At 48.0% G+C, this 22499-nt stretch overlaps 5 protein-coding genes across 5 annotated transcripts; 1 reads left to right on the forward strand and 4 right to left on the reverse strand.

The window, feature by feature from the left end:
* Nucleotides 1-592: 592 nt before the first annotated feature.
* On the reverse strand, nt 593-1786 carry ONS95_012828 (uncharacterized protein). The gene is made up of 2 exons (XM_058506444.1): nt 1167-1786; nt 593-1120 (listed from the first exon to the last, which is right to left on the reverse strand). The coding sequence occupies exons 1-2, from the start codon at nt 1693-1695 to the stop codon at nt 900-902; spliced, it is 750 nt and encodes a 249-aa protein (XP_058357172.1). The 5' UTR covers nt 1696-1786; the 3' UTR covers nt 593-899.
* A 4166-nt stretch (nt 1787-5952) lies between these two features.
* GRG-1 (Glucose-repressible protein) lies at nt 5953-6425 on the reverse strand (the record flags this gene model as incomplete). The annotated part of the gene is made up of 3 exons (XM_058506445.1): nt 5953-5969; nt 6067-6250; nt 6411-6425. The coding sequence occupies 3 exons, from the start codon at nt 6423-6425 to the stop codon at nt 5953-5955; spliced, it is 216 nt and encodes a 71-aa protein (XP_058357173.1).
* A 3733-nt stretch (nt 6426-10158) lies between these two features.
* On the reverse strand, nt 10159-12051 carry ONS95_012830 (uncharacterized protein; the record flags this gene model as incomplete). The annotated part of the gene is made up of 7 exons (XM_058506446.1): nt 10159-10424; nt 10509-10706; nt 10789-11019; nt 11075-11127; nt 11180-11269; nt 11344-11621; nt 11725-12051. The coding sequence occupies 7 exons, from the start codon at nt 12049-12051 to the stop codon at nt 10159-10161; spliced, it is 1443 nt and encodes a 480-aa protein (XP_058357174.1).
* A 1086-nt stretch (nt 12052-13137) lies between these two features.
* On the reverse strand, nt 13138-14578 carry ONS95_012831 (uncharacterized protein; the record flags this gene model as incomplete). Its single annotated transcript, XM_058506447.1, has 2 exons — nt 13138-14248; nt 14295-14578. 2 exons carry the CDS (start codon nt 14576-14578, stop codon nt 13138-13140), a joined length of 1395 nt encoding a protein of 464 aa, XP_058357175.1.
* Nucleotides 14579-15637: 1059 nt separating this feature from the next.
* On the forward strand, nt 15638-21225 carry ONS95_012832 (uncharacterized protein). The gene is made up of 19 exons (XM_058506448.1): nt 15638-16260; nt 16345-16445; nt 16541-17283; nt 17357-17376; nt 17493-17508; nt 17569-17657; nt 17729-17777; nt 17844-17898; nt 17964-18082; nt 18230-18245; nt 18311-18392; nt 18463-18602; nt 18708-18924; nt 19071-19273; nt 19343-19456; nt 19585-19783; nt 19841-19906; nt 19963-20023; nt 20079-21225. The coding sequence occupies exons 1-19, from the start codon at nt 15835-15837 to the stop codon at nt 21044-21046; spliced, it is 3684 nt and encodes a 1227-aa protein (XP_058357176.1). The 5' UTR covers nt 15638-15834; the 3' UTR covers nt 21047-21225.
* The last annotated feature ends 1274 nt before the right edge of the window (nt 21226-22499 follow it).

A 22499-nucleotide genomic window follows, 5' to 3' on the forward strand; every position in this document is an offset into this window, starting at 1 on the left:
GTGTAGAGCATTTGGTTTCCTACGGAAAACTAATCTGTCCTGTTTACAATACAACTGTTCACAGCACATAGTGATGTCTTAAACCATGGCTCTAGATTATTCACTCAACCTGGACTCCATGGTAGGGGAGAAGTCAATATGGTTTTGTCCATGTACGACGTTACCTTCTCCAGGGTAACGTTGGGGGTTCCTATATATTTTCGGCATGCTTCAAGCAGTCGCTACTGTAAACAACAGCAGAGGGTGGCAGTACAAGGGTGATGGCGTGCCAGACCATGAGAGGCACACAGCACACTCGTGGCTGGATAGCTCAAACTTGAGGAAATCTCGAAATGTTTCAAGGCAACGTCAGTCCATGTCTTCAATAGTACCGAGGTCCATTCTTAGCACACATGACGCTTGGTAGGACTTGACTGAAGGATATTGACAGCACGTTACAAATTGACAGCTGCTAATCTATGCCTCCAAAGAAGTGCCAATCCTAGCTGTTTTCTTCTTCGAGTAAGTTTCAGGTGTCAAGACATCGTAAGTTGTCCTCATCACTCATGAAAGACGCAGTTCCGCACTTGCCCGAGGACATGGCAAGAGACTCTGCAGCACTGTTCGGAGAGGGATCGGAGAACGGCTATAACAGAAATGGAATAGAACAGCGGTGGCACGGAGAAGTCTAATCATAATAGAAGTTCTCTGCGAGAGTTCGATGCTAAAACAAGTTCTAAGTTCCGAATTTGAAATCTGAACACCAATCAAACTTTTTCTAACCTGAAGTCCTGTGCTGCCATCCAAGGGAGCTTCACCGTAAGCGCAGGGTATATCTCATCTCGTACAAGTGTCTCTGTAAATTCGACCTTTCGCATCCCAGTAAATGCATTTATCTATTTGTCTCCTGCTGAATCGCCCTACTTTGTCTTCTTTTGCTTCGCCTCCAAACTCTTCAACACAACCCCATTCCGCACCAAAAATGCATTATTCATATCCACATATGTATGATACATAGCATATAATGGCAAGAATACCCACAACATATTGAAGAACACCAGGTATACCCACTTGAACATAAAGTTGCTTGCATCGAGGTTCTGGTTTCCAGTCAACCACTCGGGGCAGAATGTCATGAAGCCTGTACTCATTAGCATGTGCCCCGGTAAACTCAATCTGTATCATACCTCCATACAGCTCCCCTGTAGCCAAAACAACCATCCAAAACCCGGTCATAACATCCCTCCTCACAATCCCCCAACAAATATACAACGCCAGCGGGCCCGCTCCTAAAACAGTCAAGAGCTCCAAACTAATAACCGTCAGATCCGCGCCTCCCCACCTGCTATCCGCCTGCGCATACACCATCCACAGCTTCGTCGCCCAATTGTCTCCATACTTCGCGCCAAACAGCCTATCAGGCTGAGACAAGAAGTTTGTGATCAGCGCAGGATGGTGGATAGCGGGGTCGAATGGCGCGGATGTGAAGAAGCAGTTGTAGAGGAAGGAGCCTTCGAAGATGGAGTGGATGAGGAAATCAAAGAAGTGCCAGATGAAGAGGATGCGGAGGCGGGAGGGCGTGCTGCGGTGGAGGAGGGAGAGGGAGAGGAGGTAGGATGTTGCGAGGATGGCGACTACGGCGAGGAGGGAGATGATGGTTGTGGTGTCAATGTGGTCCATTATGGAGCCCGTTGAGGTTGAGGAGGAGGAGGCCATGGTGGTGTTTCGCGTAGAGACGCGTCGGGGTGTTGACTTTGAGGCGGGGGTGGTGAAGCGTGGAGGTGAGGATGTTGACGGGAGGGACTCGTGGTGGAGTTGAGCTTCGAGCTTGTGTGGAGACGAAACGGGAGTGGCGTTTCATGCCAAGCAATTTTGTCGGTCGGCTCGGTAAACCCCTGAACTTACCTACCTTACCCCTGAGATCTCCACTGGCTTCAAAACATCGCACCAGCCGAGAGTTCGTATTCCTTTTGTATGAAACAGAAAGTCAAAACGAAGCTGGAATTTCCCAGTGGATCAATCACACTCGGTCGTATAACTCAAGGTAGTATTGGAGGTGGCTTAGATGCTTCATTTCTCTTGCAGCCTCATAGTTGTCGCGAACTCTGGAAGCAGTCTCAGATTAATCAAACAAAATCCTTACGAAACTTGCCGAATCCACAGAGGAGGGAAGACAATTATCTAGGATGTCACTCGTGATCTGTGATGCTCTCTCGGAAATGAGTTATCATGGTACAACTGTCTCACAAGAAGTTCAAATGAAAGGGATTTACGATCCGAAACCAGCCGAAAGGTGGAGGCTCAGCAAAAGAGTATGTATGCCGTTTCTTGACAACACTTCTGAAAATGACAACTTGGTTGGCTTCTCCACTTTGTCATATCTGCTCTAATGCGTAGCGGGGCCCTCCATTGACATTCAACATATGCTGGAATCCATGCTGAGTACAAATGTTTTGAAGCTTCAAAACACTTAGGTAAAGCAAGGACCAAACAGAGTCCGGTGCAAGGCCAGTCTTTCCACTCTCCACCTGTATATACCATCTCGGGGTTTGGATAATTGAGAGAACTCTACCCCAGGCTAGAGACCTTTTTATACTCTAGAAGGCAAAATAAAAGAGAAGATCAGGAAATTGAGGATGCATCCCCAGGTCACTCACTCACCCACACATTTCATGCACCGCCATCGATTCACTCCTCATGTACATCTAGTCGGTTAACTCCATCTATTTCAGCAGTATAAATACACTTCGCATGAGAGAGTTCTTCCAGCCTTCAAACGAAAGACAACGAGACGATAGAGAGGTCGTTCTATTTGGCGGACTTCGCTTACAGATAGTGGCAGTGGGACGCAGCTCATCTATTGTGGTCGATGAGAACAGCTAGATTGGCTATAAGCCTAGATACGCGTGATCTGTGTCTGATGATCGAGTTGCTCACTGAGAAATCTAGGAGAGTTGATACAGCGAATCTAGTGTAGATGATAACGACAAGAGAGTCGACAGCAGTTTAGAGTAGGGACAACAACAGCTTGTGATATCTTAAAAGAAAATGGCACCTTATCTCTCTTTAGGTTGCTCAATCAATACTCTTAGCAGGGTACAAAATGATACTGTTCTGTGCAGGAAGCTGTTGACATAGCAATTACTCGGGCATGTTTCTTCGACCCAGTATATCGAATGCCGTAACAAAATCTGACAGAATGAAAAGCCTGTGGATATGGACTTGGGATTATGTGCGACATAAGAGAGTCGACAAGTGTTATAAGATAAGAGGTTTCCAGTAATTAGAAACAGCTTTGTGAGTACTTAAAATGGCTAACTGTTGCAGTATCCGCCACACTTAAACTGTTTAATTCTGCCGCAGCTTCAAACAATGACACGTATCCTGCGACCAGCAACAACTTAGAGCAAGTTCGTTCCCATAAACGTGAGAGGGATACCTAAGAGTGCTCATTCACGAAGCGAGGTGTGCGACCAACAAGTATAAATCACCCATCGGTTGCCTACGTCCATACCTCCCCATCTCTTGGAAGAATGTATGAGCGATACGATTCTCACGAGCATGGCACCAGAGCGAGAAAACCAACTACCTACAGGAGAGGCATCTTTTCAGATTGTAGAGTTAATGATACTATTTACTGAAAGTACATAAAAGACGAAAATGAAATCTCACTCATCATCCCTTCTTACTGCAACCTAACCCGGTCCACAGGAGATAGTACGACAGCAGCGATGACCTTAACAGCAAAATGCCAAATGGCAATCATCCATTCTTTCACCCGCTTAAAGCCAGCCTCATACGCTTTGAACATGAGAGGAGCAATTTCTTGAAAAAGTGGACGTATTTGTGACTCGAGTCTAACATCGGAAGCGAATATCCATCCAGTTTGACCACCCGACGTCCAAGTCTCTCTACACTTCCAAACGACCTTCCCAGCAGCGGTGGCTCTGAGAACAAAGGAGTTTTCTCGGACATCTCGTTTTGGGTTCTGGGACGAGAGAGGAAGGGGTATATATACTTAAACCCCCTAGCACATCAGCAAGAAAAGAGAGACGAAACGAAGTGATAGCGTCCAGTGAATGAATACCGAAATGCCAAACTAGCGTATGACTCCACGCCAGACCCCACGTGCTAGACTTTTGAGGACGATCTCACAGGGTTATTTAGGTATAAATATTCCCTCCAAGTGCAGAGGGTGTTTCTTCTTGCTATCTCCAACGTTACTCGGCCGATCAATCACCATTTCATTGGTCTGGAAGAAGCGGGTTAGGCGTCTCTACTTGCTTTGGATTATGTTTCTGGGAGGGAGGGGTAGGGATAGAGAGGATTTGGGTTTAGGTGTAGGCAATGCTAAACTACTTGCAGTGGAAGAGGAGTTGAGCTGAAGAGGTGGTGTTGAGGCTACAGAGAAATGGCAACAAAACACAAATCCCTTGCACGACAACAGCAGCAGAAATGACAACACTCTCTCATCTACCTACCCGTCCCAAGTTCCACCCAACCCTGTCTCCCATTATCTCTCTTTTCCAACCCATACAATCACAATTATAATCTATCTTCCCTCAATCTCACAAATATACACAGCATTCACTCCTCACACTCCATTTCCATTTACCATCTCTATCTTCCAAGCTGACAGTACCACACAACAGCAGAACCAACAGGGTCTTCAATGAGTTCAGGAACATCTTTTGCCACCTTTGGAGTTTAGAAAAACGGTGCTGGAAACGTAGATTATATACCACTCTAACATTCTACAAAAAACTCATCTTCCTCCCCACAGCTTGCATCCTTTGACTCAGGACTCTAGATGGCAGGTTAGTGAATAATGAATGGTGAACAGTAAATGATATGATATTCGCGCCCAGCAAGGCTTGAGGGGCAAAAAAAAGAAACTAAATGAAAGTGTAAAATTCCAGAGGAATAAGTTAAAATAACAAAATAACTTGCAGGGTAGAAAGAAATATAGGATCTTCCACGGGCCTCAGTCATTGCACTACATTACATTGCTTTACCACAATAAAAAAAGAGAGAGAGAGAGAGAGAGAGAGAGATGAAAGTACGCCCCCGTACTGTATGTACAACAACATAATATCGTGTCTTCCACCACCACCACCACCGCCTCGCTGTCTTGTCTTGTCCTGTGTTATGTTGTGTTGTGTTGTGGTGGAAACACCCTTCCTTACCTGGATCTAGCCTGTTCGTTATTATTAGTTGAAGACAAGGGCGAGGGCGAAAGAAGTTGAGTTGGGTTGGGTTGGGTTGGGTTGGGATTTGAATCATATAGCTGGGTGGGCGTACGTGCGTGCGGTGTGGTGATATATCAGGGGAGGTGTAATGCAATGTAATGGGGTGGCGTGGAGGTGGTATGGGAGGTTGTGTTGTGATGTGTTGTGATGGCGGGGTAGTAGAGTTGAGAATAGCGGGGTTGCGGACGTGGACTAGGATGTGGGATGAAGGGGAAGGGGGGTTGAGGGAATTGGTGGAGCTGGGAAGGTTGATAAACGTGTTGATATATTGTGTAGTCGAGGGCAGGGATTTTGTAAAAAGGTGAGGTTAAGCAGATTCGAGTCTGTGGTGAAGCTGTTTGAAACAGTCTCACCGGTAGATGTTTATGTTGATTTGAGGCGGGTGATTACCAGCCCCGGAAGTCCAGGACGTTGAAATATATTGCTGAACGGTCGAACGTGTCAAGGGGTACAATCACAATAAAAATCACAAGTCACAATCATCAGCTATTGAAAGATGAAGAAACGTAGTGGTGGCAAAGTCCTTCATTGACAAAGACTATGCTATCCGGGGGGTATGAATTCCATGCAATCGATGCTTCCATTCCATTCCATTCCATCCCATCCCAACGCCCATTCATTCCATTCCATCCGCCGAAGAAAAAAAAAAGAAAATCATGCCATCATCGTACAGTCATGAGGTATGCTTTGCTTTGATTGGTGTTTTTCGTGGAGGGTGAGCAGTTTAGTGCTTGGCAGCCTCTGTTTCCTATGTATTAGCATAGATTCTCAAGATGAGGTTTAAGTTTGGAAGAGGAGGAGGGGTGAATCGCGGGAGAATGCAAAGAAGAGAACATACCCTTGTGGAGATCAGCCTTACCCTCGTGGGAGGTCTGGTCAATCTTGTCTCCGATGGCATCCTTGGCGGCAGTGGCACGGGTTCCGAGGCTGGCGTCGCTGTCCTTGGCGACTTGCTTGTTGGCTTCCTTGGAAGCGGCGGCACCTCCGCCCTGGACGGACTCGGCGACGTAGTTGGCGGCGTTCTGTGAAGGGGGGGAAGAGATGTTAGTTTGTTGTTGGAGGAGGTGAAAGGGAGGGGAGGGGAGGTGAGGTGAGGGTCGAGCATGGTGTTGATGCCGAGGTAGAGCTAGAGCTAGAGCTCAAGCTCTGAGTGGGAAGAAGGAGAAGAAGATGCTTGCTTACCTTGATGGTCTCCATTTTGATTGTTTGGTTTGTTTGGTTTGTGTTGGTTTGTGTTGGTTTGTGTTGGTTTGTGTTGGTTTGTGTTGGTTGTGTGTGAGGTAGTTTGTTGGTGTTTGATGATGAAAGAAAGAAATGCTTTGGTGGAAGAAGAGGGGTCTTTATGTAGGAGGGGAGGAGAGCTCCTGAAGCTCTAGCCTCGTCAACCTAGCCACACTATGACGTAGTGTCACGTCCGTGAATGGACAAGCTACTTCGCAGTTGCCTCGTTAATGAAATGAAGGTGAAGCTTCCTCACGCGGCAGTAGCTCTTTCCTGCTACTGTACAGCATGTCTCAAATTTCACGGCGTCGCCCCATCGACAGGTCAAGCACCAGCAGCTTCTAGATTCATTGAGGGGGTTTGGTTGTTTGAGGAAGGACGACCTCGGACGCGCCACACCTTGAGTGTTGACTGGTGCTACGACGTCAGCGGGGTCACTGGCGGGGATGACTATTGGCTCGCTAAAAGTGTTTACCCCTCCAAAACAGGCGACGTCATAGATACTGTATTGTTGCGATCCAGCCTCATCCTCAGCTGCACCCTCAGATGCAGCCTAAACACGTATGAGGAATAAGCATGAGACATCTTTCACCAGCCGATTGGTCCATGGCATTGGAGTACCTCCATGGTCAACCCAATTGTGGCTGTGCACTTTGCCAACTTTTCCCCCCTCGGTCGGCGACGGGCTTTTTCCCGGTGGGAAGGAAGTGCTGTTGACATCGACTGGCTGGCCTTACATACTCTACCCACGCAAGCATAACAAACTACTGTAATATGAAACTACTGTAATATGCAAGATGAATGCAGAATGATCTGTGCAAGGTTCAAATCTAATCCCGTTGCTTCCCGCGATGGGGGATAATTAGTATCAGTATCAACGAATAGCATGTATCAGTTGCAGTAGACGTGTCTTCAGGGACAAATGCTCCGGGGTAGGTGAAATGCCAACCTGCAGTTCCTGATACGCATGTGATGAGATGTCCATCAAAATGGCGCAATGCAATCAATGCATCTTCCCCATTCCTGTACAGTACATGTGGCCAGGTAGAGAATCGGATTCTCGCTAGTTATCTGAGTCCTCCCCAATTCCCGATCCCCACGTTACATCATTTTGGCTCTTTGTTGTCCCCGTATCGAAGGCGTCCGTCGCCCTTGCACTATCACAAGCCTTTTTTTTTTTTTTTTTGGCTCGAGCCTGCCCCTTCCAAGTTTTTTTTGGTCCCCGATAAGTCAGCTGCCCTCGCTGCCCTGGATGTTTTTGGGAGATCATGCAGCAACCCTAGCTGTGGTAACTACCTAGTTTCCGAGGTACGCCGTAGTCCCCTGAGTGGCTGGAGGGTGCTACCATTACGTATCTGGGTTTGTGCCGAGGGAGGAGCTATTTTGAGGGGTTGATATTGGAGAGGATGAGGGGTATCTTTCATCAACATCCACAACATTTTGAGAGTTGAGGATTGATGTGAGATGTTCATACATGTGAGGGCAGGATATGCGGCCTTTTCTATGATCAGTCATTTATCGATGTTCAGGCAAATCCATTTGCTGCTATTGAGTGTTGTTTGGAGGTGAAGTATTATGAAGGGCCCAAGTTGACTGTACCTAGAACCTGCTCGGTGCCGGGACATGCGTATGGGCACATCAAAACGAGACTTCCAAAAATCAAACCATATCTCAAAATCTCTCAGATATTGCCCACACGTTGGGGCTTCATTCGAATTTCCTGATCACGATGCCTGGGACTCCTCAGGTCCATGCGGAGGGTTCTCATTCCATCGCATTGCGGCAACCTGCAATACAGCTAGGTGAGATGCGAACAGGCCGGACCCCTCCACGACATGCTGTCTAGAAATCTTGTCTCTGTAGTCTATCGAGACAATTTCGAACGAGAGCTCAGCACCAATATCCTCGTTTATTTTTGCGAGACGCCCCATCTTGCCCCGGCGTGTCCTACATTAAACGGATACCCTGGACCTTGAATCTGGCTTGGATCCTCCACGTTCACGGAGTGATTGGTTTCTCAAAAAATCTGTTACCATTTCTCGCGGGAAAACTTCATTTCGAAAGCTCCAGCTCCATGGTGATCCAGTGGATCTCAACAAGGAGATTGAACAAACAAAAGGAATTTCCGAAATACCCCGCTATCTGCGACCAAGGCGTTGATCAGAGAGAGCGATTATCATCTGCAGTCTACAGAAGTCGCACATGCGCTGGAGAAGTCTCTCATCTTTCCAACACCAAAGACGAACCATACCCACCCTTGTTGCAGATGTCCCTCCACCCTCTGAATCATCAAGACTGGTCTACGCGAAGAATGCCGAGCCAATGAGCCCAGGTTGCTGTTTGTCCGGGTTGCTCGTTTCTAGAGTTTGATTCGGAGAATCAAAATGGCAAGTAATTCAATATTCAGGCTATGGAAAGGTGAGATGTTCTACTGGCATGGAATAGGGTGAGGATGCTTGCAGCCAAGGGCTCCAGCTGGATTCATCAGCCTGTGCCTGGGGGTTGCTGGTCTAGGAAGAAAGGCAGTAAGTAAGTTTCTTCTTAGTCTGTATGGGGGATATCAAAGACTTCGAAATCTTGAGAAGATGCGAAGCTGGTGCGACCACAAATGTACCTTTGTAGGGATAACTGGGTGGGATGGAGGAACAATGTCCATTTTTCAGCGCAAAAATTACGATGTTGGTGTTGTTTTGGGCGACCCAGGAAGCCTGGACGAGGTTCCGCCTGGACCTACCTCGCAGCCCTTTAATTTCGAAGGATGGAGAACGGAATGTGTTTTGAGTGCCTACAGAATTGAATTGTAAATAAGAATCCTGTACCTCTTTTGCGCATGTGAAGGAGGTGTGAAGTTGTATTGGCCAGTCAGAATATAAAGACTTGCCAGGCAAGAGCTGAGAATTGTCCGCGCCATCAGCCGCCCGCTCACCCAAGCCAGCACCCGCTATCCCCTCAGCTGCCGAAAGCACACTTTTCCAGGGAACAGCGCTGAAGCGAGGCGCTAGGGCTGCCCAGATGACAATACAGCAGACAGGCGAGACAGGTTTCAGCGTTCTTCGCTTAATTACAGGGTGTCGCTACAAGCCATGCACTGCACTCCCTGGAAAAAGCGTGTTCTGAGCGGCACCAAAGTCGAAGAGGCTTCGGTAATATTCGCCACATTCAAAGATCAATCAATTATTTACCGAGTAATATATCTAAGTCAGACCTATCTCTTTCATTCAGAACCTCCTTTTTTGATTCAATACCGGGATGTGTAAGTTAACTTAGAGGTTGTGTGTGTGTAAGTAAGTAAACGGGGAGCGAGCACTTGTATGGGGCTATAACCTACATACCTGGAGACTAGAGTGGGATTTGATGTTCTAGCTAAGTATTCTCCAGAGGTTACATTTGTCTCTAAAGGGGCGGAATACCATACCATGGGATGGAAGTATAGCGTTACTTGGTCTGGAAGAGATCAAAACATGGATGGTAATTGAAGCTTGAGTTGACTTGAATGTAACCTGCACCTTTGAAAATGTTGCAGCGCATGAATTGCCTCCGAAATGAGGATTTTATCACCACTTTTCTTAAAACTCTTTTCGAAGGTATCTATCTATCACGGTACGTCTTTCCACCATAAAAACACAAATCATCCCAAACCTCAACCCTTCAAATTTAACAATCAATTAACCTCTTCCTCTTCCTCTGCCCCCTCCCCCCTCCCCCCCACTCAATACTCCCCCCTACTCCTAACCCTAACTTCATTCGCGCCGACATCATGCACCACCAGATTACTCCTCATCCAGGTATCGCCCAACGTATACGGCGAGTACTCCCTCCCATTATTAACACCGCTGACGCAGCCGCCCTCGCCGGTGAAGTCATCCATAATGATATCCTTCTTGTGCCAGGGGAGGATGACGCCGTTGATTTGGACGGCGAGCTGGGGGACTGCGGCGGTGCAGGGGACGGCGTAGCCGTAGATTGTTTGGTTCCCTGGGGAGGCGTGTTAGCGAGTGAGCTCGAGGCTGAGAGTGACTCCATATTTGGAATGGGGAATGCAATATGGGGGGAACGTACAAATGGCGGGCGGATTGAACAGACTCGCGACATGGTCAGCGATCGGGGTTGGAAGCCATGTATGCGTGACGCCCGAATCGATGATTGTTTGAAATTTCGGCGTGCCTGGTGGGCCGGTGTTGAGTGGTTTCCAGACTGGAGGTTGGCCGGCTGGGGTGGTGGTGTAGAGGAATGCGTCGGGGGTTATGGTGTACCATTCTATCGCGATGTGGTAAGTCAATCAGGCTTTGATACTTGGAAGTCGCTTTCTGCTTGTTTGAAATGAGGAGAGAGTACGTACGGATCTGAGGATACGGTAAACTCCCATTAATATACCCTGGTCCAAGCGGCGAGATCTCAATATCAGCTCTTGCCCAAGGGCCGGTCGTGGAAACGGGTGGAAGACCACCAAGTGCAAGGTAGCCTTCCGATGCACTGTGTGGAGGAACTGATGGTCTTCCGATGGCTAGACTGAACACGGGTGGGATTTTGTGCTGTTTCCACATGGAGGTGAAGATTGGGTCGTAGGGTACTAGAAAAGTCAGTCTGGGGAGGGGATAACCCGAGTAGAGGAAGTGTAACAATACCTTGCTTCTCAGGTGTGTCAGCTGAGTAATCTGTCCCTGAGTATGCCATTGTGCTATCCCCAAGTATAAGCGAGTTGAACATTGAAGAATTGGTGAGAGGCTTACATTGAAGGGTATGAAAGACCAAGTAATCCACTCGTGATCCCATCTGCAACCCACCCAACGTCCTTCGCCAGCGCAATCTGCGTCTTAACCCTACAACCCCAAACTCAATCAGCAAAACGATACCACACATATACCTCCATCCATTCTCAGGGAATCAAACTCACGTTATACCCGCCAAAGTCACCTTCGTCATCCCATAACTCCCCCTAAGATAAGACGCATCCCCATACTCAATATTGAAATTTACATCATTCACCGGCTCGAGCTCTTTTCCAGGACTATATTTTGGACCAAAATCACAGTCCGCTTGCGGAGCAGAGGCGCCATCTTCGCCGATGCAGACGAAGTCTTTGGTAACGATCCAGGTATCGGAAGAGCCAGAGTCGACCATGAGTTTGTAGGTTTTGCCGCCAACCTGGAGGGGTGTGTACCAGAGTTGGCCCTACTCATCAATCATTAGTCAATCGTCTCTTCCCATTTCTCTCTTGTCTCTTTCTCTCCTCAGCCACTCTCTCAAAATATCCTAGATGGGAACAGTCACTCACAAGCTGTACACTCGTCAACTTCCCCAACCCGAAATGCCTTCTCATCATCGCCCTCCCCGCCACACTCTCATAACCCCTCTTTCCCTTCTTCATCTGATCATCCATATTCACATCTCCTCGTGAGAGAGTAACCCAAGTCGAGACATTTACGTCTGGGCTTGGTGGGAGGAAAGCTCGTGGTTTGAGATTTATGTTGAAGTCAAATGGTGCTGTGAGTATTCCATTTTCTTGGTCAACTGCAGATGGTAAGGCGGTGATGAGAGTCGAGAAATAGAGGGTGAAGAGGGTGAGGATGATAGGAGGTAGGGGCGTGAGAGGGAAATGCATGTTGACTGCCTTGCCTGTGGGAGACCCGGACAGAGAAATGTCTTGGCGTTTGTCAGCTGCCCGAAATGCCGTGGTAGCAATGAGGATTCGAAAAAGCTTCGAAAAGCTTGAATAAAATCTTGTCTTTCCTTGAGGCTGACACCTCACCTACTTATTCTTCTTTGCATCTCCCAGAAGGCCTTCTAGAAGGTCTTTCAACCTCCCCGAGTGGGCTAACACCAACACCAACTCCAACAGCCGGGTTGGGCTGTCTTCTGTCTTGGAACGGGAATAGTGATAGGATGCTTGTTGGAAGCTTGGCTCGGTTGGCTCTGTGGAAGACAATATCAAGCGTGGGAAGAATACCAACGTTCTTGCAGGGAAGAGGGGGCTGGTTTGTGTAACGTCGGGAAGACTTCCGTCCATACGGCTGTTCGAGAGACACTCTAGAATGATGATTTGTATGCATGGAAAGAGAAGAATGCATACTTGCATATGCATAGAAGGGGCCAAGAGAATGCTATTGGTGATGGGGGTTGGTGCAGATGCGGATGGTGCGGTGAGAGGGGGTCTCGGTTGTTGATGCTGATGCAAGGGGTGAGTGAGTGAGGCTGTGGAACATGAACTAGACATGTCAGGTGTTGACTTGAAATGTGGTGTAAGCGAGAAACACGCAAGGGCAAAGCGCTTAGAGACCGGTTACGTGCATGAAGAAGTTGGTTTGATGGATGAGCCCGAGACCTTTTCAAAAGTACCTGGGTATTTGGAATGTGTTGAAGACTCCAGTATCACCGAGAGGAGGATGTGAGAAGGCTGTGTTGGAAAAATCGATGGTGTCTTCCAATAGGGTTCTGATATTGAGTAGCGATGTGTTGATACATTTTATTACAAGATGACCTGAGAAGTCTCGACCTCTGAGTAGGTGTCGCTGCAACTTCCATCTCAGAAGCCGGTACGGAGGCCAATACGTGTCTTGGTCCACGTGTCAACTTTCTGTCAAAGTAGACCGTTGAGATCGGCGATCATGCAGCAGGTTGGACAATGGAGAATCAACAGCCCTCTGCAATCTTACACTCCCTTCCAAGCCGCGAGTGTCCATCAGTACGATCAAAAACTCCTCGGTATCCGTCTCCGGTCCCTGTTACTCCTCCTCGCTCTCCACTCCCTCAACTCCCTCCTCCTCCACTCTCCCAATTCATTTCTCTGCCTCCTCTCCTCCCTCTTCCTCCTCTTCCCCTCCATCTGTAAGTCCCGCTTCCTTACCAAAGACCCCCCCAAAAATCTTCTCCGTCCGCATCCTCCTCTTCCCCGCCTCCTTCCGCCTAACGATCTCCTCCATCCTCCTCCGCTCCTATCCTCCTTCTCCGAAGCCCTCGCCAAACCCAACTCATCCAACCGGTTCACCACCCGCGAATTCAGTCGTTCCTTGTAAATCGCATGCCTATCCGTCCGCTCCCTAAACAATACCACAGCTCTAATCTTCCCTTGTCCTATAATTCGTATCTTCTCCCCCGCCAACTCCTTCACAACTTCATTCGCACCGTCGCCCGCCTCGATATCAGGATTGTCCCTCCAGATCTCCACACGGTTCATGACCCTCGGTGCATGTTTAAAGCCTGTATTGTTCATCTCAAACGCTAGTGCAGCGACACGAATAGCTTGCGCAGCGTCTCCAACTTCCATGACAAGGACACGAGAGAGGTGGACTTGATGCATGCGGATGAGGCGTTTATAAAACACATCAGGATTCTGACCGAGTGGCACGAGGGCTTGTTTAGGCTCGTAGTTGCGCACTGAGCGGGTTGTTTGCGTGTTGAATGCGGAGCGGGATATGTATGGTGGATTGGAGATTATGATGTCGAATTGCCCTAGGTTTCTGGGCGGGTGGTGGATGATGTCTGCAAAGCCGAATTGGACTTCTGGGGGGTGGTAGGGGGTGTCAATCAGAGCTGAGGCATTGACATTCCCGGAGTTGACGTTATGTGCTAGGTTTTGTTTTGAGAGGGCGATGGCTTGTTGGGAGATGTCGAGGCCGAAAATTTTGAGTTTGAAGTTGGTTGAGAGGAGCGAGTGGAGGAGAAGTGAGATGCAGCCGCTTCCTGAGCAGACGTCTAGGATCCGGAGGGTTCGAATAGCTCGTTTCTCTGAAAAATTAATTCCGAGCTTGTTATCATTTGCCAACTTGGCAAGGTAGGTTGTGTACGACTCAGTCTCTGGCCTTTATTTGGTCAGTAAGCCACGTGACATTGAACGAGAATCCTCACCTTGGAATCAACACCCCTGGACGGCATTTGATATCCAGTTCTCCAAATGGCTGAGAACCAAGGATGTATTGCAAAGGTTCGCCCCTCGATCGTCTCTCGCAGAGCCTTAGAAGCTTGCGGCTTGCCACATGTGAGCAAGTTTGTCGAAGTGATTTCACGTGCTCTCTCAGCCAACGGAGCTCATTCGTAGCCGACTCGATGGTTCGAGCGCCACGGAGGACGATTGGGAGGAGTGGCGATGTATTGTAGGCTTGTATGAGGGTAGCTGGTGGAATTCGAGGCATCTGAGGGATGAGCGATCACCGGATAGGGAGAATTTGGGAGAGGCTAGCACAGTATGTTGCGGTGCAGTGCGTCTGTCATCGTAACATGGTAGATTACAAGGTTAGAATATCGACAGAAACTGGAGTAACAAATCAATTGAAGCGCGTGTACAGAATGGGTATTGTAATTGTAACTCGGAATGAATTTGGTGTACACGGTAAAGACGATTGGATGGAAAAACTTTGACCCGATGTTTTCTTGGCATTATGGGACAGCAAATCTGTGCAGATCCATTTGGCGAGGCTCACGAAGAGGGGTTATATATCTACAAACCTGGTAAGGCTCGCAGAAAAGTAGGCAAACGGCAGTCGTGAGGCTAGAACAGATAGGATAGTCGATGGTTTATACAATTATGTCTTTCTTCGTCTCTTCTTCGCGGGACATAGTTCTAGGTCCACAAATGGTTAGCGCCGCTACAACTTAAAAGACGTAGTAATAAACCTCTGAAGCATTCCGACTTGTTGTCACAACCTGAGGTCTTGCACTACGAGTAGCACTCGTTCTATAGCACCCGGCATAGACATTCTATTCCGTTCCTCTTGAACAAATAAAGTGATGATCTTTGGTATTTATTCGGTCGTAACTTTGGTTTTCTGCCAGCTTTACAAGAATGCTTTACGTCTGTCCCTGCGTGCCGAGACACATCGTGTACCTCCGTAAAGAGACAAAACGGAGTTAAGTTAGACTTTTGGTCGCGTCGGCCTTTTGTTTACTCGGCCTCTTCCTTCCACCGACTGAGGAACTACGCTGATTGGCGGCCTCGTAAGCGAAGTTGAGGGATTGCCTGCGCCGCTTGCAAAGAAAGTTTCGCCTGATCAATGTAGTTGGGCGTCTTGGCATGCGGCTGGTACCTGTCATTTTTCGCGATGCTGAGTGGTCGACAGAAATAGCATCATTTTGGGTAAAAGGCATGAAGATGCTGTGCCGTCGCCATGACGATCTGAAGTCTCTGGTTCGCTGAAAGGAGAGGCAATTTCTTCAACGCTGACTTATGATATATAATTCCAAGGTCAAAGATGAAAGAACTATCGAAATCACGTACATCCCCTGAAGGGCTGTCGCCTCGTTCAAAGCCTTTTTGGTTGACTAAAGTACCTGTAGGGACTTGCCTGTATACACATATAAATATGCCTCTCAGACTTCCTTCTTTGATTTTTCCGCATCTGATCAGGATCGAGTTTTGGGACCAATTTGAGTCACAGACGTCTTATTGACCATGGCTCATTCGTTGAATCCTCGTAGACTTTACACTTTCTATGGCCTTTCCTTCATTCTCTCATTTTTCCTGCAACTCATTGTCGCGCAGCACTGGGATGGCCCATCACCATATGGTCAGAACTTTGCCCCAGATGTTAAGTCTATTGTCACAGGATGGGACGCTTCCTACCCAAGTTTCGAGGGCAATAACAGCTACCCGCAACCGATCATAGGCGGCAGTGATGATAAGGGCACTGAGACGTTGAAGTCCAGGGCAGCAAAGGATTTCTACCTCAGAATCATGCCGCTGGGTGCGTCAATTACGGAAGGTGTTGCGTCGACGGATGGCAATGGCTACCGCAAGTGGCTGCGTCAACAACTTCGCTGGAAGGGGTGGAAGGTGAATATGGTTGGATCGAAACCAAACGGAAACATGGCCGATAGAGTATGTACTCCACTATTCCCGACTCTGGGTCTAGGCCAAGTTTTCAAAGGTCGAATTGTGACTAACGAACGTCATTACCTGCAGGACAATGAAGGACATCCTGGTTGGGTCATCAAACAGGTGCACGATGCTTTCTTGCTTGTTGCTAACATGAAGCCGAATCTGGTACTTATCAATGTCGGAACGTAAGTTACTCTCTCAGCTCTTTTCAGCCCGAACTCGACGACTAGAGACAGCTCTCTTGGTTCACTCCAATCCTTTAGAGGCTAACATCTATTAGAAATGACTGCGGCCAAAACGTCGACACCGGTAACGCCGGTGTCCGTATGAAGGCTATGATCGATGACATCTACTCCAAAATACCAGGCGTGACTGTGATACTCTCAACCTTGGTGAAAAGCCGAGACAATGACGCGTGCGCTGCGTCGTTGAGTCGACAGTATAGAGACCTAGTTTCCAACACATACAGCGGGCAAAGAATCGGCCTCGCCGATATTTATTCGGCTATGTCCATGTCCCAGCTCTCTGGTGATGGCATTCATCCCACAGATGATGGCTACAAACTGTTCGCAGCAGTATGGTGGGATGCGATTAGCAAGCTCGAGGACGTCATTCAACCACCTGCAAGCGACGGCACTGTCAATGATGCGTTGAGCGGTGTGACCACTTGTCCAAAGGTTGCCGGGAATGCTCGAGGACCAGTTCGGACCCAGCAAGGAAGCGGTCACGACGACGGCACGTATGTGCATAATCGTGTCGAAAGAGGTGTCATCGAATCAGCACGTATCCAGAAGCTGAACGATCCGCGAACTATTACTGAGCAGATTCCTTTCAACATATTCTTTGCCAATCTTGTCAAGGGCGATCCTAACGCCGATCGAACAGCAGCCCTGGATGATTGGATTCGAGTATTTGTGAGCTTGGAAGGCGTGACCACTTACTATATGCGTCAGAATCTTGGGGGCGGTACGTTTGGTGCTAGCAAAGTGATAGATTTCAAGACGGATTGTCCTCCAGGTTCGGGTAAGTAGACATACGGTGCTTTCAATATCCATTGCTGTGCAACGAGTATTCACTAATTCTCCCGGGGCAACAGGCTATGCATTTGGCGATTTTGTATGTTTACCCACTCTACAGCAACGTCGAAACTCTCACAGCGGTGCGGGAGCGATATCATGACCGTCTATTTCACCTTCGTACGTTATGCTAATTTAGAACGTTCCTTGTGACAGAACGGGGATGGTCTCGGTGAGCCCCATTCTTCTTGTTGTTGATTACATGTATGGGCAAAGACTCACGCGTATACAGACGATTTCTTTTGTATAAAAGCAGGTGCCTCCGTGTCGGTCTCGTTGAACAGGGGAGGCAACCCGCCCACATTTGAGTCCATTGGGCAGGTAAGCGCTCGCTACCTTTTGTTAATTGGCGAGCTGTGTTCCGACATAGCTAACCGATATGATTGACGCAGGTAGTGCCAGCAACCTCTGGCTGGGAAATTCTAAATGTCCGCATTGCAGGTCAGTGAAATCCAGGCCTGGCCTAATCCCGATATCTCCAAGGGAGCGATTTACTGACTGTCACAGATATTGATGGTGACGGAAGGGCCGACTTTTGTCTCGTGAATGGTGTTGACGTCAAGTGAGTTCGATTCCCCCGGTGCGACACACATGCGTTGCGCGTATTTTCTCACAAAGGTGAAATAGATGTTCCCGAAACGCCGGTCAAGGAGACACGCACTCCTGGCAGGGTTTCAGCACCCTGGATGGCATCCGAGGTATAGTCTTCAACCAGCAACAGGCACCTGTCAGCGCATTTACGTTTGGTAAGCAAACCTCTTCTTCATATTTAGGTGCCAGCAATGAACGATTTTTGATATATCGAGTCTCTTTCAATCCTGGCGAACGTTGATTGGAAAACAATATTGGTTTTATGGATAATTTATGCTGATATATTACTGTGCGGTATGCAGGCGACATTAATGGCGAGTGAGTATAAGCATCTTCTTTCCACCAGGTTACCGTTTAGCATGACAACTGACACTTCCCGGTAGCTTTCGCTCTGACATTCTACTTGTCGGCGATAATGGTAATGTCGAAACTTGGACGAATTGGAGAGGTCGAGGGAGTGGTATTGTATGCGCCTCCACTTCATAAGTATTGTCTCTTTTCAAGGTTTCGTCCTTCTAATCCCCATGTGCTCCAGGTACCCGAATGGTCGTCCTCTGGAATCACGCACCAAGGACAACCGGCAACCGGTATCCGAAGTAACATCAAGTTCGGAAAGATTTACGGCTCTAACCGGCTCGACTATATATACATCAAGGAAGAAGATGACTGGTTCGAGTATGTCCAGTTTAGCTTCCTTTGTCAAAGATATGCCAGACAAGCTGCTTCCGAGCTGCTCGCCTGATGAATCAATCTGTATACTCATACTAATTTGTTGTACAGTGTGCGGGTGTGGGAAAATACTGGTGGCGGTGGCACAAAGCGCAAGGGAGATGGCGTTTTCTACTGTGATATGCGTGGTCTTGGCTCTGATGACTACGTGTGGATCTACATGGACGGCCATTCGAACGAAATCTACGGGAACACCCACAACCCTCCGTATTGGGATCCCAACATCAAAATCACTATCTCGGTGCCCGGGCCGCGGATTGGTATTCACGTAAGTCCAGCTTTCCGCTATTAATTCTCCGGTTCACCAGGTACAAAGAGCAACCTCTAAAAAATTGCGATTCTATTATGTTTCTCAGATATGCAATTCCCCGAGAAGCCATGATACGGTAACTAACTCCCGGTTCACCGCTCTAGCTGGCAGATTGGACCGGAAATGGACGGTGTGATGTTCTAGTCCAGAATAAGGCGACAGGAGCTGTAACCCTTTGGGAAAATCAGTGGGATTCAGGTGCAAATACTCTGACTTTCGCTAATCGAGGTGTTGTCGCTTCACCAGGCTGTACAGAGGGCTGGGGGGTTGGTATATTTGACCGCGGCATGCGTATAGCTGACATGGAGTAAGTCTTTCGTCTTTATCCCATCGAAATAATGATAAGGACAGAGTTAACGAGTCGGGTGTCTGCTAGTGGCGATGGAAGAGCAGATATAGTATGCTTTGAGAAAGGTGGACGTCTTACTGCTTGGCTCAATCGGGCATCCGGCATGTTCAATGCTGGCCAAATCAAGCTAACAGAAGGCTGGTGAGTCTACCCCACGATTGTTTTCTCCATTCTCTGATAGATAGTCTAATTGTCCACCATTCAATATGTCATCCGTCGTTACTTCACATATCACCAACAATGACCCTGCTGACCAAAGATCGTGCCAGGGATCGTGCCAACCTTCGCTTGGCTGATGTTGAGAACTCTGGGAGAGCCGATATCATCTGGCTTGATAAGTATACAGGGGCCGGAAGAGTGTGGAAAAACAACGGTTATGCTGGGCCGAATGGTGGAGGAGGAGGGAGCTCCTTTTCCTGGACCAGTCGTGGTGTGCTATATTCACCGATCGACCGAGGCGAGTGCATGGTAAGCTTGGAATTTTAGCTGCAAAGTGAGAGCGAAATATTTACTTGTCCTTTGCAGAACTTTGCGAACATAGGAGGTCTAGGTCGAGCAGACTTGATACAAGTATACCCCGGCACCAACGAGGTAAGACCCCAGAACGGTTGGGTCATCGCGCTCTGGCCTGTACTAATTTCTCCCAGGCCTACACATTTTTCAATGAATGTGGTGGTGCTGGATCTGGCGGGGACGATGGTGACATTGGTAAGTGGAATCGTAAAGATGGTCTTACTACACTGGTGCTAATACACATCTTCAGTGTCTCCCGGTCTGCCTGACTACTCATCAGAGGATAACGACCAAATCATCGTTCCTACACCAGTAACAGTCACAATTCCTACACCGACAAATACAAATGCCCCACCAGAAGTCACCGAAAACGCACAGCCTGTTGAAGCCAACTCATACTTCTACCTGGACACAGGCAGTTGCAATACCATCAATAAGTCACCCGAAGGCGAGACCTACAAGCATTTCGTCGAGTGGGCTATATTTGACGCTCAAACCATTGCCATGACCGTCGACGCTTCATGGCCAAGTCGTTTGACAGGGTCATCGGATCTCTACATCGGAAAGAACTTCCACATGTCGCAATACATGAATGATTTCAAAGCCAACGTGCACGCCGCTAGTAAATTCCAGAACCCCCAGTTCTGGCCGTTCCAGCAATACATCCGCGTCAACTGTTACGACACATACAATGCTTGCGGAGGCAAGATCGGAAAGGATCCAAGAAGCGTCGGGGCATACGCCAACAACACGAAAGGAGTATTTGGCACCAATTACTACACTATCACCTTGTGTCCACCGTTCTTCACCCTCAACTCCCTGAATCAAGTTTCACATGAGAACGGCGAGAAAGACACCTCCACCTTCCAACTCATCTACATGGAAACCAGCGCCTCCAAGTTCCTGCACGAGGTCATGCACATAAACGCCATTACGGAGAAGCGGGAGCACATCATCGACGAGGTTTTCGACAGCGGAAGACGCATCTACGGGCCCAAAGACGTCGCCAAAGCCGCGCGCATCGCCAACCGCGATGGCTTCCAGTACAACTACAAAAACGCGGATACGTACGCTGTTTTTGTCATGGCGGCGTACTGGGAGTGGTTTTATGGGGTGGTGATTCCGCCGACTGTGAGCGGAGCGGCGCAACCAGCGGGCTTGCGCGAGTACGATGCTGTAGGGGACAGTCAGAATAATTACCTCATATATGAGTTTTGAGCGACGAACTTACGACGTTCGGTGATGAGGATTTCTCGTCCCGTTGGGCCTTTTTTCACGTCTTTGTTTTCTTGATTAGACAAGAGAATATTAGGGTTGTTATTCCATTTGTCAAGGGGGTAGATCTTTGCACTATTACTAGAGTATATTCTTCATTCATCCGTACATGATTATTAGAGCAATATAAGAGAATTTAAATCTCGTGTTTGAAAAATGGTTTCGTCGGGTCTGCGACGGTATGTTTGGAACACATTTGTTGACGAGTGGTAAAGCGTTGGCAGTGTTGACTTTCCGTCTCGCTTAAACGCACCACTCAAAATTGACAACATCTGTGCCCAAGACGGGTGTCTTCGGTTTAATCACACGTATAGACTTTCAAACCAATATTTTATGAAATAAAGAGGAAGTTGCTTCACTCTTTAGGTACAGAGTACTAGAATGAAACACTGCGATCGAACTTGCCACCATATCATCGTGAGAAGCCCAGAAGGAGTTTTAGCATCAATGTCAAGGACTTCGCTTCTTTCTCATTCATGACAGGTGTGTGGATCTAGGCCCACGTATCTTGCTTTTTGAAAACTGAGTGAGAATACATGACCAGGAGCGACAAGTAACTCATGGCGGTACAACCAATCATTGCTGTGTGAATTGCTCTTACAAAGACGAAAGTGTAAATCATCAACGTGATTAATTTTTTAGTTGGAAATATCGGCAAACGAAACCCACACCAGCTGGTATATAAGAATGAAACCCCCAAGATAATCCAAAGCCAACGCCGATGCCAACCTATTCCGCCTCGGAATCAACGCCTTCCCTACCCTAAGAAACCAATTCGCAGCCACTGGCCATGTGATAATTACTTCCTGCCACCATATTCTGGTCCGGCGACTCTCCTAATAGCTAGTTCTTCATCCCATCACCCTTCTACCGCCTTTCACAAGAACTCGTTGGCAGTCGTCTAATGTCTACCCCCATGCGATGCCACGTCGTCCCTCCACCGTGCAGTCTTCTCGTCCTGGATCTGCTGAGCTTCCGCTTCAAGTCTTGCTTTCTCTATACAGGCGTCACAATCTCGAGATTGATCATAAATTTCTTCCGCGACGAACTCTCTTGCGCTGCAAGGTCCAAGTTTGCCAATCGAGCATTCACCACCTTCGACTGGCTGAGCCCAGGTGTCGGTTTCATCTTTGATGCAGCCGCATCTCCAGTTGACGTACTGGTGTTGACACATATTGTGGTATGTGTTGGGACTTGGTTTTGTTGATTTTTTTTTAAATGTAGTGGTTTTGATGTGTTGGGGCTTGGTTCTTTACTGGAGAGTGAGAAAAGAATAGATTGAGAGAGCAGCGATGGTGGTTTATGTAGTTTAGGGTAGTGTTCTTAGAATTGAGAGGCCTTGAGCTGGGCAAATAGGAATGATGTATATCAATTCTATAAAAAGGATAAGTACGGA

Source organism: Cadophora gregata (genome assembly GCF_030347475.1).
Source record: "Cadophora gregata isolate MNR1 chromosome Unknown scaffold_7, whole genome shotgun sequence".
Taxonomy (NCBI): Eukaryota; Fungi; Ascomycota; class Leotiomycetes; order Helotiales; family Ploettnerulaceae; genus Cadophora; species Cadophora gregata.